The sequence below is a fragment of the Rhipicephalus microplus genome, chromosome X, assembly GCF_043290135.1.
Source record: "Rhipicephalus microplus isolate Deutch F79 chromosome X, USDA_Rmic, whole genome shotgun sequence".
NCBI lineage: Eukaryota > Metazoa > Arthropoda > Arachnida > Ixodida > Ixodidae > Rhipicephalus > Rhipicephalus microplus.
In genome coordinates, this window is record NC_134710.1 from 270,483,119 (window position 1) to 270,503,158 (window position 20,040).

Below are 20,040 nucleotides of genomic sequence, written 5' to 3' on the forward strand. Positions count from 1 at the left end.
TCCTCGAGCTGCACCGAGGGTCCCAACTCGCACCGTCAAGAAAACAGCTCCGACTTGGGAATTTCCAAGAAGTGGATGCTGCAGTACTGACTTGGTTCAAGGACGCGCGTTCTCAAAATGTGCCGGTGTCGGGACCCATGCTGCAGGAAAAAGCCCGGCAATTCGCTGATGCTTTGGACATCACAGGCTTCGAAGCAAGCGCGGGGTGGCTTCATCGTTTCCGTGAAAGGAATGGAATCACCTGGCAAGTGGTGTCTGGTGAAGAGAAGGCGGCAGACGCAGCAAGCGCTGCTGCATGGAGGGACGAGAAGTTCCGCGAAATCGTCGCTTCATACTCCGAAGATGATATATTCAATGCGGACGAAATGGCGTTCTTCTATCAAATGCTTCCTGATAAAACCATGCATTTTAAAGGGAACAGCTGCAAAGGCGGCAAGCAGTCCAAAATCAGGATACGGTATTGTTATGCTGCAATTCCACAGGCACCAAGAAGCTGAAGCCCTTGGTGATCGGCAAATACAAGAAGCCTCGCTGCATGAGGAACGTTGCTTCATTGCCGTGCGATTATCGGGCGCGTGGATGACACGAGAGTTATTCTCTGAGTGGCTACTAAAGGTGGACGATGAGATGAGGAGCGCAGGTAGGAAAATCCTGATTATCGCCGACAACTGCTCGGCGCATCTTGTTAATGTCAGGCTGACAAATGTACAGTTGAAATTCTGGCCTCCGAACTGTACGTCCTTGCTCCTGCCACTGGACCAAGGCATCATAAAAAGTGTCAAGGCCCATTACCGGACACGCCTGGTTCAGCGATTGCTGATAAATCTTCGGATGAAGCTGCCTACCTCCATCAATGTGCGACAGGCCACAGAAATGGTTACCGGGGCCTGGTGGAGCGTTACATCAACCACCATCCAGAACTGCTGGAGGAAGGCAGGCTTGGTAGTAATGCCATCTGAATCTGAACAAGGCAGCGAAGAAAGCGACGCGAGTGGCATGTGGCAAGAAGTCGTCAAAAGACTCGCGATGGATGCCTCGGTGACGTTCGAGGACTATGTGCAGTGCGACGATGAAGCATGCACGTCAGCCGAACTGACGACCGATGACATCGTCAGTGCTGTTCGTGGTGATAACAGCGACGAGGACGCCAATGGCGAAGACGACGCTGAGACCGCGCCCGTTAGCCAACCAGAAGAATCGCTTTCCAACGCCGACATCATGGCATGCGTGCGAAAGATGCGCACTTACCTTGGCAGGTGCAGCAATGCCACCGAAGCAGAGCATAAGAATGTGGACAACTTCGAAGCGTTCGTCCTGCGGCAGTTGAGCGGCACCCACCAGGCCAAGATCACAGACTTTTTCAAATAAACGTGCGCTCATTCCGGAATACTTCGCGTTTGTTTCTTTTCACGCTCGTCATAAAATCAAGCGTTTGCGGATGTGTACACAGCAAAGGTAGGCGACTCCTTTTGTTGCATTTACGATTTTTAATGCGAATTTTCGATGTTTTCACTATAACGATATTTCAAAATAACGAACTATTTTCCGCGGTCCCTTCAAATTCGTTGTATCGAGATTTCACTGTAGTGGAAAAACATGGCGGTGTGGCTGCTTTTGGCAGGCAGTTTTCGAAGGAGTGTGCAGCTCCTACACAACCTTTTTTTGCCTAATTCATTTCAAAAATGAGGTGTGGCCAATACTTGAGACTATGCCAGTAACGCATTTACTCATGCATCCAGCCTTCATGCATCCACCTTTGTGCTATGACTATCGGAGAAAGCAATATTTTGCTCTGCATGAGTATTTGGGAAATCAGAAGCAGACACACGAGACATCCATTATTTCTCATCTGCTTGTATACACAGAAACCAAAATTTTGCACTCAGCCTTTCCTGCAGTTAATAAAGGAGTGTAAAAAATATTCGTCTAACAGCAGACTGCAGTAGTGAGGGTAACAAGAATGGAATATGCCCAATGCATGCAAGTGTACATTGCATCAATTGACACAAGTTTTATCATGCCTTTCGTGCAATAAGATAGTTTTCCTATAAAGGGCAGCAAGAACAAGACTTCAGTAACAACTCACCATAATCAGTGACAAAGGATGCTGGAATGTGATCTGAAAAGAATTGAAGACATAAGTACAATAAAAAATTTGAATTACACCAACATTTGAAATATTGCTAGCAATGCCATGCATTGCAAAAGTTTTTATGAATTACATTGCTATAAAAATACACTCAATAAAGTTTCAATTTACTGAAGTAAACTGCTAATTTTACAGACTGTTATATGGTAGGTAACCTGTATATGCACTAGTTGATGGAGAATAGTTGCGGTACGTGAATACAGATTCCAAAATTAGAATATTTTTCTGAACACAGGTTTCCAGCATACAGAGTGGACAAAACGTAGCTTTCTTTGGCCTGAAAACTTTTCTTTGATATGAGCTTTCATATTGAAAGGGGCATGCACAATTTTCACTTTGCTGAAAATAAACTTAATACCGATACACCGTAGCAGAGCATAAAATGAACCTGAGCAGACCAGCTTCAAAATGCCTCCCGCCACATTATTGAGATGGCGATAGCAGTACATTTGCCGCTAATGCTAATGCCGCCAATGTGGTTTCAGTTTCGTACTCAATCGATTAGTTTCGCAAAACATGCTTTCCAAATAATGCCTCCACGTCAAAAATATGAAGCTGTGCATTCAATCGGAATGTTTGGTAACAAGCTGTAACTTTTTTGTACTAAGACCAATTATGCCCAAACCAAACCTGCCAAATATTGTTTTTTTTAATGATAATGCATCAGGTCATAGACGTGATGGTGGCATTTAAAATGTTGTTTGTTAGGTTATTATCCTCTTTACATACCAGCCAAGTCCCATTTGATCCATACTAATAATTTTGTAGTTATCCCTGTTGGTGCGGCATGCACATTTTGTTCATAAATTGATTGTATTTAACTTTTTAGCAACTTTAGCAATTTCACGATTTTAAAGTTAAAAAAAACTACTTATGCCCAACAAACAAATATAAAAATATAGTTTTGATCTACAATTGTAGATTTTTTTTTTTTTTTTCAAATGTTGTGACCTCCTTTAAAACCCGGAAAAATAATCTTCACGTCGCAAATAGAAAGAAAAAAAGGCAAGCCCAACACACGGTGGTAACAGGCTATGGCATCCATTCTGCCACTGCGACTTGTTATCAAAACCTGAACTGATGTCTAGGCAGGTGGAATACTGAGCTTAGTCCCACGAATGCACAGCATCAAAAACAATCGCCCGCCATAAAAATGACAATGCTGGTGCATGTTCGCTGCTTCACAATACTGCCACTCACCTTCTAATCGAATCTTCTTTGCTGGAGAAGATCCTGCGTCAGACTCTGCCTTACGCTTGCCATTGACAATAGGAACTTTCTCCTTTGGCATCTGCGGAGACTGCTTCACAGGACTTTTCTGCTGCTGACCTTGTATTTTTGAAGTAGCAGCTTCTTGTTTTGCGGCCTTCGGTGCTGGCACTACAACATGAATCATAATGTGAACAACTCGGGAAAGCTATGTAACAAGGCATGTACCTATATTGCAGCTAAAGCTACTTTTCCCATCTAAAGTAGACAGGACGACAAGGCACTTTAGGGCCGAAAATCAGCCAAATTATCACGTTTTGGCAGACAATTTTTTCAACTCTCGACGTCATTGCAAACCTACTGTATTTACTCGTAGGCACTCGCGTAATAAATGCACCCCCAACATCAGCCATCAAAAATTTGGATTTTTCTTTACACCACATAATAAACGCACCCCCTACATTCATGCAAAGGTTACTCAATAGTTACTAGGGCACCCAGGCAACCGCCCTTCTTCCTCACTCGGTGAGCCCGCGCAGCACTGCCGTGGTCTTCTTTCATTTTCTTTTCTCTTTCCTCAATTCAATTAACGTAAGAGGGCGTCAAATTGGACTGCGCTACTATGCTAAAGAGTTACTGATTGCGGTCAAGTTTGGGGTGCACCTATTGTGCGCGGAAATTTAAAAAATTTCTCGTGACCAAACTGGGAGTGCGCCTATTATGAAAGTGCGTCTGTTATGCAAGTAAATACGGTACTTGCAATCAGCCTATAAATACATACAGATAAACTAAGAAAGTTTTGTAAAAATCAATCACGATTGTGGAAAAAAAAGGCCACGTTTCCCTTTAAACAGAACCTGAAGGGACCAGGAAAATACCTACATTTCCTTTTAACAGGAGTTCTCTTTACTCAGAAATAAACTGGGTTGAAACATTCAAGTATCCAACCAATCAGATTAAAGGCCCTTATTTTATTTAAGCAGTAAATACATATAAGAGATTTCAGTTTACCAAGAGTTTACAGTACAGCTTCTATCAAGAGTTGGTGATTCAAAACGTAATCCCACTTAGTACACACCTGGAAAACCTACGCAGCCATTGGCCTAATGACACATTGTTGGAAGATTACGAAAGCAAGCAAGTCTAAATTGTGGCTAAGAGTGAACATCTCTCCAGCCTGATCTCTCCAGCCTCATACTAAGAAAAGAAAAAGGTCATTCTACTTTTCTGAATTTCAAAACAAAAGTGTTGCTGAAATCATTCACATCAATGAATAGTTAAACCCCTGCTACGGCCTTTGATATTTCATATCTAATTCCATTTTTTTATACACAAACTTTAAAATACAGTACTCAATAAATGGAATCTGAAGGGACCACGAAAATGTGTTTCATTTAGCTGGAGCTCTATTCACTGCGGTTGCAAAGCTTACTGATGTTGCAAAATTAAAGTATGAGACCAACCTTATTAGAGGTTGGTAAGTACTTGTTCCATTTAAAGGGGCCTCGCAACACTTTTCAGAGTTAAAATAGAATAACCTCACTATTGCAACAGGATAGAACGGTGGGCTAGTCCCACTATTAGTGCATGACGCTTCATAAGTCACATGCTGCAAAAATTTTTAAAATCCGTCAAGTGCGAGCAGAGCTCAGGAATTTGTCACATAATTCAAGCGCTTTCTCCCTCTTTTCATACTAGTGAGTGCACTGAAAGCTAAGCAGGGAGGAGGATGACAAGAGAGCAAGAAGATGCGTCCCTTCACCAGTGCATATTGCGAGATTGAGCAGTTTCTTGTAGGTTTTTTTTTCTTCAAACGTGCAGTCGGCACGGCTTACATTTAGCGTGATCGCAATCATGTGGCAGCATCCCACGGTAGCCACGGTAACTATGCAGCCTATGATGCCCAGATCAGCCAATGGCCAGTGGACTTGGATAATGCATCATTACCAGAGAAAAGAGGAAGAAGTTTCATGCAGAATTTAAAAATTGTGAATTCTAGGCCAAGTGTGGGGGAGGAGACAGCCCAGCGTACATGAAGTGTACATGGTTGTGACCCGTTACTCCATAGATCCAAGAATACATGCTCCAATGACACGGAGCACAAGAAAGAAGAAGCCCGCGTAATTGCGGACCTCAGAAAAATTTAATACCCAAAAAACCTCATGCGAGCTGTCACTCGTAGCGCACATCAACAGAGGATACGGAAACCCCAATCAGCCTTAATTGGCAGCCCTCTAAAAGCGTACCCGTTCCTTATGTCCAAGGACGTTGGCTTTGGCCTTCAAAAAAGAATGGGTGCGCATCGCGCATGTGTTCTCGAGTACAGTGAATGGACAGGACCCCGGTGTCTGTTACAAAAGCCTGTGTGCCGAGTGTCCTTCTTTGTGTATCAGCGAGACAAAAACTGTACCAGAACGACTCAAACAACACACCAACAACTTCCGGATGCTCAACAAAGAGTGCAGTGCCGTCGCCGAGCATTCTGAGACGTTTGACCACTTGATAAATTTCTACACAACGACCATTCTTGAAAGCAAGACTAACTAAAGGAGAAGGCTGGTACTCGAGTCGTGGCATATACTGCGAATGGCCCAAAACATCAATCAGTTTTCTCGGAACCCTTCCCCCTGCTGTACGCACATGGACAACACTCCACAGCAATACGGGGGGTGGGGTCTTTAACTACCCCGCAAGTGCCTTGAAGACGCTGCTTCAGGTTTACGTAGTCAGGTTTACGCATTTGTACGTTCATTTTGGAGTTAAAATCGTTTCCCTAATGACGACCTGTACTTTCACCAAAAATGACCAGTAGACCCTTACTGCATGGTCACCTTATATCTTTTGAACTGCCAATTTTTTTGTTGCTTGGGAGAAAATAATTTTCTGCAGAATATTTTGTTAATTTTTCAATAAAACTGCTTCCCACCAAAAAAGGAGTCTTGTGCATGTAAGAGTTAAATAACTCGCATCAGTCAGCCATACTGGCAATGATGCTATAACTGATGCAGCTGCATTTCGATATTGTCATTCTCCATTGTACCAAAGCTGCTAATGGTGGAGCTTATAGCTGTTTGTTATTTTAGGGGTGCAAACATGCTATCAGTTACTTAACTTACTGCCACTCAATTTGACCCAACCTTTGGATCAGTTCATATGAAGCTGCACTAACCGCCACAAGCGAGACAACAGGCACATACAAAGTACGCATACTGGAGAGCACCGACCAGCACTGGCACATCAAACAGGTAATGCTCAGCCTTTGCAAAGGAGATGGCCACCAGTTCACTGCATCTAGGCAAGACATAAATCGCACAAATCCACCCTTTCTTCAATATTTAGACCATTACAACAAATGTTAACACATTCAGCACTGAGTGCAATACAAAAGGCCACTTACCATCCTCATCTTCAGACTCCTCGTCAAGTTCTTCATCGTCCAGCTCCTCATCATCGAGGTCTTCCTCATCGAGGTCTTCATCATCAAGCTCCTCATCGTCAAGCTCTTCATCAGCTGTACAGAAAGTAGATAACATAAGTAATACTCCATGCTAAAAAAAGAGAAAATGATTCATCTATTTTTACAGTATTCTCACATTTAAAATGGGTTACATACAATAACATACAACGTGCAAAATACTCTTCCTCAATGCGAAATCACTAAATCCGTATCAAGAGAGAAACTCAATGACCATGACAAGTTGTGGATAGACGGTGGTATAGATGAGAAGTGGCTTCAGTGGGCAGAGTTTAAGGTCGTAAAGCATAAGATTGCCTGCACAAGATGCAAGACATGTCATTTTACAGAACTCATGTTCACCCATGGTGGCTATAGTACAATGATATTATTGTATCATAATCAATACCAAGAAACATTTAGAGAAGACTGGAGGAACTTATAGTAGACCCACCATCAGTTTCAATGTTAGCGAGACGCAATGGGAACGCTGCTGACCACAAGAGACGCAGCTTTCCGACATTGCCAGTGATGGGGAGTGACTACTTTTTGAAGCATACGTTGGAGCAGCCATAAGTACTTTCCGGGTGGAAAAAATGTAAATTTGGAGCAGCTATTGGTGTTTTAGGAGCAGATACAAAATTTGCCATACACCAATTAGAGTTCAAAGCATCATGAAAACATCTCATAAATATTAATACTTATTATGAAACTTATTTCACAGACAGTAATGAACGTAAATTTCAAAGCCAAACAATTAAGAAGGTGGCTAGTTGTCAAAAATGGGCTCAGAAATGAGCTAAATATTCAAAATACTAGTATTTGGGGCAGCAATCAAACCGGCAAAGCTGAGCACCACATTTCAGAAGTACCCACAGTCCCACATGACTGTTGCCAAATAAGCAGTACATAATCGGTATGAGATAAAAGCAATCCTGTTGATTGATATGTGGGGCTTAACGTCCCGAAACCACCATATGATTATGAGAGATGCCGTAGTGGAGGGCTCCGAAAATTTTGACCACCTGAGGTTCTTTAACGTGCGCCCAAATCTGAGCACACGGGCCTACAACATTTCCGCCGCCATCGGAAAAGCAATCCTGTTGATTTTCACATTTCACCACACCAATCTGCATGTCTAGCTGAAAAAAAAAAACTGCCAGATGAGCTATATATGTTTAACATGCCAGTTCATGTCGCATAAATGAGATCAGAGCCGATAATGCTGCAAACTAGTTGCATACTGGAATGCTTGTATACAGATTCTTTCCTTAGGACTTATGAGCTAGTCAAACAGTAAAAGTTAGTCACTTTCATTCACTCAGTGCCATTTTGTAGCAAAATTGGAGCAATTACTAACAAAAAGTTACTGTTCGAAGCTGCATGGAGCAGAATTTCTCTTTTGGAGCAGCACTTCGAATTCAGGGGTAGACACCATATGCAGTGCGTGTGGAGAGGAGGAAACTGCCGAACACTTGATAATGTTCTGTAAAGGGCTTCACCCTATAGTCCAGGATGATGGCGCAGAGTTTATCAAAGCACTGGGGTTTAGAGACAGGGAGGGCAAAACAGACTTTAAGTGGATAGAAATAACTAGAAGGAGGTTGTCTGATTGGTGGCTAAAATCAAGGCACGAATGAGAATTAAATCCTTCACTACAAATGCCAGTCCTTAACCTTACTATTCAAAGAGGGAAAAAAATCTAGTTAGTGTTCACAAAGTATTACGGCTAGGTGGCGTTGACCGCCGACCGATCTAAGGGCACAGCCATAGCAATCAATCAAAAACGTGTTCGCTTTCATAAAAATTGACAATGTACTGCCTGCACAGCAGTACAGGTGGCTTAAGCTCTGCTACGGTTCATATAAGCATACCGACCACGCCATCTGTTGACGCGGCGGGACGGAGTGTGCGTATCGCTCGTGAAAATGAAGGCCGCCACCGCCGCATTGGCTCAACAAAATGTTCACACCTTTGCTCGGTCCCGTGCTGAGCGAGCACGAAGAAAAAAAAAATCTACCCAAGGGCAAACGCACGTGTATACGTTACAGGGTGCGGTGCTGGTAGAGTAAGCTTCGTGGGCGATGCATTCGTTGCACGCAACTAGCTAGGGGCGCACTCAGCTTGACGTACAACGGTAATGCATTCCATGTATAGCCACGCCAGTTTTCGCTAATGGATCCCCATACAAACATATGTGCACACGTTGATGCCTGACAAGTCGACCATCAGCTGTGCTGCTACTTCAGCATATATACTCTCTTGATAGTTATGGAATGATTTCATGGTAGCGGGTATGGTCACGCGAATGAGCTGAACTATTTTTCCTCGCAATGGCAAACATATGGCGTATTCGGTTGGGCGATTTTGAGCGCTCTGAAAAGGGGCTGCGGCTTCGGTTGGTAGAATTCGAGTGCTTGGACTTCCTTTGGTTGGTTCTATCAGAGCGTCAGCCTCTGACTCTGAGCGCTCCTGACCACTCTGACCTTGAAGTGAGAGTGTGGCGTGATCTGACAGGGAGGACGGATTACGAGACACAAGCCGGCCAATGACGTAGCTGCAGCAGGTGAACCACGCAAATGAGGAGCCCGAGCGTGCATTTCGGAAGGGGGCATCACGGGGCACGTAATACTTCGTGCACGTGCGTTGTTGATGGCGTTTTTGAGTGTGCGCCATATATGCACCATGTCAATAACGAGACGGCTAGCGTGAAGGCAGAGGAAACATCAATGCTGTCACTACAGCAGCTCACAGACAGCGTCGTGATTTGCCTTGAGGATAGCAGCTCAGATGAGAATGATCACCAAATCAATGTGCTGAGCTCAGAAAGCTTTCGCTACATCCAGACACGTGTGTGAGAGAGAAATAATATAAGGTCAGACAAATTAGAGATATTCACTGAACTGATCTGCACCATTTGTTGACACGAGCAGGGCGCAGCGCTGTTTACCCCGCACTTTCCCACGCTGGCGCTACAGGCCCGCTGCTCTGGGCGCACCGAGATCGCCGATGTATTCAGTTGGTACGCTGCCTCTCACGCTCCGATTGCAAGCTGCCCCTGCATCTGGTGGCTCTGAGCCAGAGGACCAGAGCGGCCAACCGAATACGCCAATAGAAAAGGCTATGCACTTACGGTAAAGTTACAATGGCATCATCACAAATAGTTCTCCATCCATAACAGCGGCACACATAATGTGACGTACGGATTAATGCGTAGTTCCGCTGCGTTACAGACAGCGCCTTTGAAAAATCTGCTAAACACGCATCGCGCGGCAATGTCTTCAACAATCAACCCTCCATTACAACGTCGCTGCGATCTCGCTCTTTTGCCAACGTCCGTTTCCCGACGTCTATAGCCAGTGCGCCGAAAGGAGGTCGCAATGCAGCAAAATGGCGCCTCACCGCCGGAAGTTATAGCTCTAACAAAAAGGCATATTCGGGGTGTCTTTCTCACACATCATTAACCCTTTATCTTGCCCGCTTACCTCGCTCGCGTTATCGCTGTGTGCCTGGTACACCTCGATCATGAATGATCGTGCAGCATAACACAGCGATCTTGATCGGAAAATCGAGAAAGTCCTCGAGAAAGGCAACAAAAGCAAGCGAGATAACGAGTGTTGCTGCGTAGTTGAAAAATGCCCCAAGTACTTCTATTTCTCTTTGTGGCTTGACCGGTGAGAACAGAGCAGAAAATTAAAAAGAGGACTAAAAAATCGGGGGCTTTCGAGCCAAATCCGATTGTGTGGAAACCTGGATTAGTTGCAACCACCTAGGGTGCTTTAGTAATCGTTTGGCTTTAAGTACATGGGTGTTAACTGTTACACAATCAAACCAGTGGCCACATGCTCACTAGCCATGATGGTAGGTACAAAAGCTTTTTTCTTTTTTTTTTAGTAATAAAGCACTACCACATAAAAAAAAGATACAAAAGGTTTTCTCAACATGTGGATTGAACCCAAGGCATCACAGTCACAAGCGCAACTATTACAGTCTTATGCTTTCTGGCAAGTACAGATGGTAATGGTTTTGTGTGTGCGTAATAAGTGACTATAATAATTGAATTCTACTTTTTTTAAACATAAATGTTGTTATGTGGGGTTTAACGTCCCAAAGCCACCATATGATTATGAGAGACGCCGTAGTGGAGGGCTCCGGAAATTTCGACGCCCTGGGGTTCTTTAACGTGCACCCAAATCTGAGCACATGGGCCTACAGCATTTTCGAAAATGCAGCCACCGCAGCTGGGATTTGATCCCGCGACTGTCTTTAAAACTAAGTCGTTTTATGCTATCTATGATTGCAGGTGCCACGGTTTTGTCCACAGAGTTTGCAGAAAGCAGCGTTGCTTTCTTTGACTGGTCAAGCATTGGACGCGCCCATACTTTTGGAGTACTGTCAGTTACGTCGTCGCCATACATGATCATGTCAAGAACAACCGTGGTTTCGGCCACAGCGGTTGTGGCAAGGACAACCACACCCACTGTCCATAGAAGACAGTGCATGCGCTCGTCGCACGCGCACTTCAGAAGCTTCGTGCTCGCTGCTCTCAGCCTTCATTCGACGGTTTCGGTACTAAAGTTGATACCACTTGCCGTGATTCGAAAAAATGTTGGGAACATTCGAATTTTGGCCCCACGGACGTGGAACTTGGCTGGAGAATTTTGTGAATCCACATCTGTCGCAATTTCGAATCACTGAGATTCTCTGCATGTTTAGATGAATGCCTCCTAAATTCATTTACAATAAAATGCTGTAGGTTCGCAAAAAGCCTGGAGCGGATCCGATTGGCTTGCATTTTTGTCAATGCGGCCAGATGACAAACGAAAATTTCGATTTCTGGTAGATTCTCATGACAACCACACAAACGGAAGAAACGGTTGAAATCCGGGAGTCTCCCGGACAATCAGCGAGGCTTGGCAGGGATGATTTAATTATGTGGTAGTTTTGGGACGTTAAACCATGCCACAAACATCTGGAATTCTCGCCCGCGTGCCCTTTCACAATTGTATTGGGAAAAGACTTCCACTGCAACGGAGCCTGCAAGACACTGCAACGGAGCAGCCGCGTCTTCCGAACACGTATGTGTTCGAGAAAAATGGCCTCAAGGGGAGGCGTACACCCCGAAAAAGTTTGACTGCTTCGGCAGTTGATGTTCAACCAGCGAGAAGCCCGGTCGTCAGGCGAGAATGGACTGCCCTGTGTATTGTAGTGAGACGGCTGCAACACCGGTCACCCTCGTCATCTACTAAGCTGGCGAGAATTTCAGCAGCACACCGTAAACTCCCTTACATGAACCACGAGCTGGACTGGTCTGTATTTAACTCTTTATTCTGATTATTTTTTCAACCGTTAGTTTATTATATTCAAATTTTAAATAATTGCAGTTGTGTGCGCTGCGTCACACATAGAAATTCAGAAGCGAGAGCACGACCTTTTCTTAATTCTTTCCTTGTGCCTCTTTTGATTACAATCATGTTATTTTTCACGAACATACCGCATTGTGTATATGTGCACTTGTAGTGTTTCTTTAGGGCAGTGGTTCTCAGCCATGAATGTGTTGGGGACCCCTTGTGGACTGGTGGAAGTGATGGAGGGCCCCTTGCAGCAGAGGGGAGGGAGGGGTACGTAGTTAAATTAACACAACTGGAGCATGAAACAGGTGCCTTTATTACAACCAAAAACATCAAACAAACGTGCCACATCACTTAGTTTTGGACAGTTCATCAATACACGGCACAGTCACCCTTAAAGAAAAATGCGGGTGAGGGTTTTGCGGATCACAGAAATGGCTTCGTGGCAGACCCCCATTTGAGAACCACTGTTTTAGAGCATAATTTGTGTTGTAACTTCTTTTCATCGTGCATATTTGTATTTTTTCTCTTAGCTTTTGTAAGCTCTTGTCTTGCCCTAGATTTAATTACATATTCGTCAGTTTTTAATCAAATGGCCATGTCAGCTCTTATGAGTACGTCAGTCAGATCCAAACATCGCCACACATGCAACCCTGCATTGGTCGACCGGCCTGCAAATAAATTTGCAATGTACCATTTGCAGGCCTTTCAGGCGTCGCCACACATCGCCACACGTGCAACCCTGCGTGGGTCGACCGGCCTGCAAATAAATTCGCAATGTACCACTTACAGGCTTTTGAGGCGTCGCAGGCCTAAACGTAGAAGGGAAGCCTGCGAGTGCCACACGCCGATGTTAGATCAGCAGGGCCTTGCTAGACGTGTGTAACAAACCACAATTATTGTTAATCGTTTACTTTTCGGCGACAGCCCTGCATTTTCGTGCCATTGTTGATAGAGGCCGAGACGCGAAAATCTCGTCGAACTGCAGACGCACAACGGGCTCATGTTCAGATATAATGTTTCAACGGGACGAAACGGTAGGCTGCCGCCGAAAGCACAACCGCATCGTACTATTGATGTCAAATGAAACCCGAACAGCGACAAACATTCGCAAAAGTTCAGACATAACTGACAGGTGTGCGCATGTGGTTTGGTGGCACTGCGCATATACGCGCCTGTCAATGTTGATAACTGGACGGCGCACACTACAACACTTCGAATGTTTGCCCCTGTTCGGGTTTTATTGCACACCTATAGTACCTCAAGGCTTTAAGATTCAATCGCAACGTCATAGAAGAGGCTGGTCAGACATTGCAAGCAACGTCACGAACACTTTCACATCATTTACTTTCTAGGAATTTCGATTAGTACCTACGTAACTGCACATGTTGCTGGTTAAACATAATTTCGCCTTAGAATGTGGGAGGCACCGCACATTACCCGACAAAAAGGAGAACCAACAGACATTCTCTCTGTTTACCATTTTCAACACTTTTACCGTAGCGTTCATCGCTTTTGAAGCTTCCTCTCATCACAGATTGATATATATATATATATATCACTGTAGTAAGCTAGCCGCATTCTCGGGTAACACATGGAAACTGTCCCAAATTGATACGTTAAAGACAAAAAAACCCTCTATTCACAAATACAGAGGTGAATCAACGCTACGCAGTGAGCTTTCATGTTAACGTTGCATTATAATGAAAACAAGTGGCCTTCAAAACACAATAGTAAGGTGCTTTTCGCCGCCTCCGAATAGGAGGGCTCCACAGGTGCATGGCCAACGAGATGGCGCCAGCGTCGAAGACGCAGCGTATCCATCTTTGTGGTCGCTCTCCCGGCCGCCGCCGGCAAGCAGTCGCAGAACGTACACTCACGGGTGTCCGTACGAGATTCCTGTGGCCATAATGGTGAACTGAGCCGTATGTGGTCGCTACAACCACTAGAGTAAGAAGCTTGGTCGTGAGAATGCGTCTGATGTCGGCTTTTTTTTTTTTTTCCACACCTAAAGTAATTGTAAACCAATGGAAAAGGTTTGGATGGCTCAGCCACACACTATACCGCTTGTGTGTTAAACATTTCATTTCCGGTAAGTGTTCAGAACCAATGCTACATCATAGTTTGCTTTTGTGGTGAAAAACTTTGTTCACGATCGCTGCTTATCAGCGGCATCATTCGGGTAGATGAGGCGTGTTACTGATTTCGGTGTGTTAGTAAACAGTCGGCGACGCAGTGCGGGCATGCCGCAGTGCGTTCTCATTTACTTACGTTTTGACGAGAGCGCACTGCGTCGCTGACTGTTTAAGAGAATGGTCAGCTAAGCACATTAACGTCGATCAGCTAGGATCTAATCAATCGAGACCGTAGGTGATCTCTGGGCTCGCAACTGCCCGACGTGCATCGTTGGACCCTGCAGCAAAGAGCACTTTTGTTCGCAAGGGGCTTGGGCTCAGCCACGAGTGAACGAACTATGCCAATTGTATCACCTCACATGCTCTTGCAGATGGTAAAGCCCTTCCACACAAAAAATTCGTGAAGTGACACCACAGCGGTGACAAAAATTATTCGTCCCGAGCACTGAGCAAAGGGAACCAGTCACGTTTCCGATAACGACGCGGCGGCCGTCTCCGAGGTCTCTAACTCTGTGCTATTGGACCTATTGGCTAGTCACATAGTTGTGGGCGTCCATCGATTTATAGGCTTCAAGTTTGTCCCTTGTTGCGAAGCTTGTGCCACCAACAAGGTGGTCCTTAGTGTCCGTGAGCTCGATGAGGGAATAACACCTCACGTCACACACAGCTTCATCACTGCTGAAGTCGAACAGGTCAATATCTGCTGCAAAGGTGAACCTTATGTTCGTAGCGAATTTTCTCCTGACCCCGGAAGTCACGCACGTAAGCACTTAGTCGCATTTCACCACGGTGGTACCGTAGGTAGTGGCACGCCCACAACCTCTCACTGCCGCTTCAAAAGAGCACGCCCAGACCACTGACATGGCGGTAGAGGCAAACGCCATTAGCGCCTCAAGCGGATAAAGTCACGTGCAACCCTCCTATAAACTATCTGTGTCAAAGCCAGCTTTCCTGAAAGCTCCGGGGGCGTGTAAATTACCTGGGATTGCTTCTCTGTAACACTACTGGATTTCGAGCTGCACAATTTCTTAACTTGTGAACCACCGCCAAGCGAACATTCGTGCAGGCATACTGCACAGACTTTAAATATTGATGTGATGGGCAAGTCATCTCAAGCACGTGATTAAGTTTTTTTTTATTGCAATAGTAATTATATGGACAGCCTTGGGAGGTTTTCGCGGTTGTATGTATACATATACGGGGAAGGACGCGCTAGCCCCCCCCTTTCTGCCGAACATCGCCTTTCTGGCCCCCGCTCTGCGCGCGCGCTTATCTCGCCAGCAAACAGGAGGGGCAGTTAGGGTTGCCGCGCTATCGCAGCAACGGTGAGCGCCCCTTCATCCCCTCTTGTACTCTTAGACCAGCATTTTGTAGAGTTACACGAGATCAGATCATAATGAGCCTCACTTCGTATATCAACGCCATCACTACGCACGAGCCTTGTTATGGTGATCTACTGTGGCGGCGCCGCAGGAAACTTGGTTACCTATTCTCAAAAGCACGCTGAAAGTGCTCTCTTCAGAGCCGGCGTGTTTCAGTGGTCAAACAGGTGCAGGGGCACCGCTGTCATCCATAGGTAGGGCGAGAGTGCTTTTTCACACTCGCTCTTTAGGCAACTTCGAACTAGCACCACCACTAACATCGTCAGCTACTTGGCGGGCTAGCTGTTGCCTCCTTCATGTTTAGTGGGTCGGTAGCAAGTAGTGGGATTCACCCACTATGGCGCATACCCGTCTTTACGATGGATCAAGCCCACCTGGCACACCGCGACAACAGACAAGCCATCTTGGCAGATAAGCAGACGCTGTCAAAGCGATGTCAAGCCAAGGTTGGCCGGGAGCAACAAGCGGCAGATTATTTTGTACTGCAGACACTTTTTTTTTTTTTCGCTCGGACGAAAACAGCATAGTAATATTTCAGTCTTTTCAAACTTTTTGGTCACCAGTAGTTCCTACGCTGATGGGATCCAAAACATCTGACATCAGCGCACGGAAAAATGCACGGCAGTGTAAGAAAATCTTATCCCACAGTTGTTTTTTTTCAGGTGCATAATAATGTTTAATGGGCTGCTACACAAAGTCATTCTGAACAATCTTGCCAAATGACGATACTACAGCCCTACACGGAGTTTTCGTGGTGCGTATGACCCACACTTCCAAGTCTATTCCAGCTAGCGGTGGATGCAATTATGTTATGTGATTGAATTACTGCACCAAGGGTAGCCCCTATGTTGGGTCTCCCGGGCTTGTACTCTAGGAGGCAGGCCACGTCTGTTTGGCGCCTGGCGCCGAGCGGCGGCCCCCTTGCCAGGGTATGGCCTTCTGCCCGAAACAAAAACTTCCCCTCACACGACCCTGGGGGGGGGGGGGGGGGGGAGACATGCGGGACAGTCGTATGGATGATGATGGGTTGATGAGTTATGTGCGACTCTGAGACAAAGCGCCTTCGGCGCCGCGTTTTCTTCCTACCTGACAACAGCATGTTATGTTTGCATCGTAGCACTTGGTTCTGGCATGCAACATGACAACGCGCGGTGCCGTTGTGGCATCAGCCTAGCATTTTTTTTGACATCGCTGTCGCAGCACAAATTGCGGCTCAGACTGCACAGTAAGCGCGTGTTTTCGCTGGAAAAGCCAACAATCATTTCTGCCGGCGATGCCGCAGCAAAAATTGACATTTCTGCACCACGTGGTCCAATTTCGACCACCTGAAGTTTAATCAGCATCAGAACTACACACGCAGTGGGTCGTAACTCCAACATATTGCTCCGCAACATAACATTTAAGCTGCCACTCCTCCGGTAACAATCGCATCGAAATCAAGTAGCCACAGATCAGAACATGATTACGCAAGGCGCCAGCGAGCACAGACTACGTAATAGACGAAAAATCGACTCCGTCGAACATGAATTTGATTCTTCAGAAATATTTCTAGCAGCACAGCGACGTAGAAAGGCTCAGGCACCTACTCCAATGGAAGAAAAAAATTCATCCGCAGATGCGGTATAGTAGCAATCACGTAGGCGCGAAATTTCACGTGTCAGCAACAACGTGGTCAGAAGCAGCTGCCAACATATGAGTAGGCACCACGTTGTGCACCGCTAGTAGCCACTCCACAAACATCGCCGCAACACTTAATCATGTGAATATAGCTCTGAGTGGACCATACACGCTTACCTCCGCTGAGATCAGAGTCTTCGTCCATAGAAAAATCGTCGTCTTCCTCATCCAAGTCGTCGTCATCATCATCTAGACTCGCTGCTAACGGTTTCTTCGTAGGAGGAGCCTTCTTTCCAGCCTGTACGAGAAAAGTGAACTTAGCCGGTTGCGATGTCGTGTACCGACAACGCACAAAGCTGCGTAAACACGTGGTCATTCCGAGGAACTAAGCTTACCTGGCCGGCACTTTTCGGGCTAGACTTCTGAGCTTGGGCGGGACTTTTTTTGAAAGCCATCTCAACTACTGTACGCCAAAAAAATTTCAAAAGAACGAGAAGGCCGAACTTTCTATACTATTATTACAGCTCGCCGTCACACGCAGCCGCAGTCGCTCAAGCCTACCTCGCAAAAGAAACGTGCACCACACTGCGAGCCCCACGGAGGAAGGAAAGGTGGCTTGCACTGGCTTGCACCGCGCGCGCGCGAGAAAAGAGAGAAGTCGCAATGTCACTGTTGCCAGACCGACCGCTCGTAATCGATGCTTGCTTCTTGTGAAAAACACCATTAACTGCGGCGTCTTTCCAAGTCGTCTTATTATTTTAGTACAAGAATTCCACGGAAAGATTGTTTAGGTTTGTTTTTATTGTAAATAACTATAAAATAAATTTTTGGTAAAAAAAAAACTAGCGCAAAAAAAAGAAACTAGCACAGCACACTGCATATTATGTGGACCTTTCGTTCTCACCCCTAAACTTTCCCCTAAAAATATTTAACACAGCGATGCTGTCGCCGTTTATTTATACACTTTAAGCTAAGTCAACCCGGTTTTAGGCGGCTATTGGGTGAACGGAGCGTTTTGTTCCGTTCAGGGGTCAAGTTCGTCGCACAAGCTACGCACTGTTTGTTTGGACAGACGAAAACATTGCCGGAACTCTTCTTCGCTGTACTCTTTAAATGCATCTCTTACCTTGCGTCGTCGCCTCTGCTCGGTTACAGCTGCCGCACAGGCAAGACGAAGAATCATGGCAGTGGGAAACACCATGTTGTCTAAGTGCCCGCCGCCCGGATACTGAAAAATCGCAAAGCCCTTACATTTCAATTCAATCCAATCCAGGCCAGCTTGCAGCCATTTCAATTCATCCGGCACGGAGGAAGGAAAAAGGTAAGGAGAGGGCTTTTCCTTCCTCCGTGTTATCCGGTTTCTTTCGGCATAGAGCCTCTGCATCACTGCATCAATGTTTCTAGACTAGGTAAGTTGCAAAACTCCCCGCGTCAAACTACTCGTCACAAGGCGCCGGGACAGCTTCCGGTTTGGTGGCACTGGCGGCGCAACAAGCTTTCGCTAGCAGACGAAAACGCGTGGTCGTCGTGGCAAGACGCCGTGGCGGCCGTTCTGAAAGAGCTTTGCCAACAGTACATCATCGAGATTTGTTGTGCTGCCGCAGAAACTTAATACTGCGTAATATTTAGTGGTGTAAGGCAAATACAGTATAATTATGGTTTTCTAAACTGCCCACAATAAACAATGCTTGATATATATATCATAACATACGAGTCTGTCGGTTAGTTGCTAGTTGGTGTACGTTCGCAATAGATTTTTAGACGCGAAAAACCCAATTACAATGTCTGGCATCCTCTTTTGTAGCTGTGTTTTTCGGGGTTGAAAATAAATTACAACTATGTGGCGCAATCTTGTGGCTTTTGTCTGGTTAAGTAGTCAGCTTTTTTTTTTTTTCATGTCAGTCACATTCTTTAGCAACTTATACCGTCGAAAAGCTACGCGTGTGGCCATTTTCTTGAGCATGTATTCCCTCTGCTTCTTCTGGAGTTCCTCTAATGAAACCTGTTAACACAGCTGCAGCCAAAGCTTCAAGCAGAGACCGCACTTTGGGGTATCGGGGAGCACTTCGTAGTCATTACTCACGAGTCTGCCTGCTGACGCATTGGGACAACATGAACACACTTGCAGCTTTTCTATGTCCTCCAGAAGTTCTGCCCATTGGATGATGGTATCTGCTTTGCCAGGCGACTTGGCTAAGCGATAGTGACGGCTGTTAATGGTGACTGTCATGTCTTCTGCGACGACAACGCATTTCTCCACAAATAGCGCTCTTTTTTTTCTTTGAGCCGTAGAAACACCACGAGACGTTTTGTCACGCCATTCTCAACAACGTTCCGCCAGCATGCAAAAAAAAAAACGTTTTCTATGTCTTGAAGCGAAATGACGCCACTAGTTGACGGCATGTCGAGACTTATTTCACTGTCTTCGAGCTCAGTGCTCGGAGATAGTCTATTTGTTTTCGCCGATGATATTCTGGAAAATACCCCACTCCTATCGGGCAGCTTTCGCTTCTTTGTCGCGGGCCCCACGACAAAGGTAAGCGGGCAAATTCGGGAATATTTGTGGAATGCATCCTTCGACGAGGTCCCACTTTTCTCTTGCGATTTGTACCTTCTTACCATATGACGTGAGTGAAAGTCTTCAGGATGTCCTTCTCATGAAAGTGCATATCACACACACGTGAGGTGCTGGGCAGTTTCTTATCCGCACGAGGAGTAGCGTGGTCCCATACCTCTCGCTGCT

General features: G+C 45.6%; 1 protein-coding gene across 2 annotated transcripts in view; it reads right to left on the reverse strand.

Annotated features, from left to right (window-relative positions):
* LOC119161516 (uncharacterized) overlaps positions 1 to 18,532 on the reverse strand; it is a 69,882-nt gene extending 51,350 nt beyond the window's left edge. Inside the window, exons 1-5 of one of the 2 annotated variants that reach the window (XM_037414038.2) lie at positions 18,424 to 18,532; positions 17,475 to 17,595; positions 6,756 to 6,869; positions 3,350 to 3,529; positions 2,087 to 2,119 (exon numbers count right to left, since the gene is read on the reverse strand). In XM_037414038.2, the coding sequence (XP_037269935.2) occupies positions 2,087 to 2,119; positions 3,350 to 3,529; positions 6,756 to 6,869; positions 17,475 to 17,595; positions 18,424 to 18,498 (523 nt within the window). In that variant the 5' untranslated portion in view covers positions 18,499 to 18,532. Of the gene's footprint in view, positions 1 to 2,086; positions 2,120 to 3,349; positions 3,530 to 6,755; positions 6,870 to 17,474; positions 17,596 to 17,692; positions 17,919 to 18,423 lie in introns of those variants that run through there. The other variant, XM_037414039.2, reaches the window with a different exon arrangement.
* Positions 18,533 to 20,040: the final 1,508 nt, after the last annotated feature.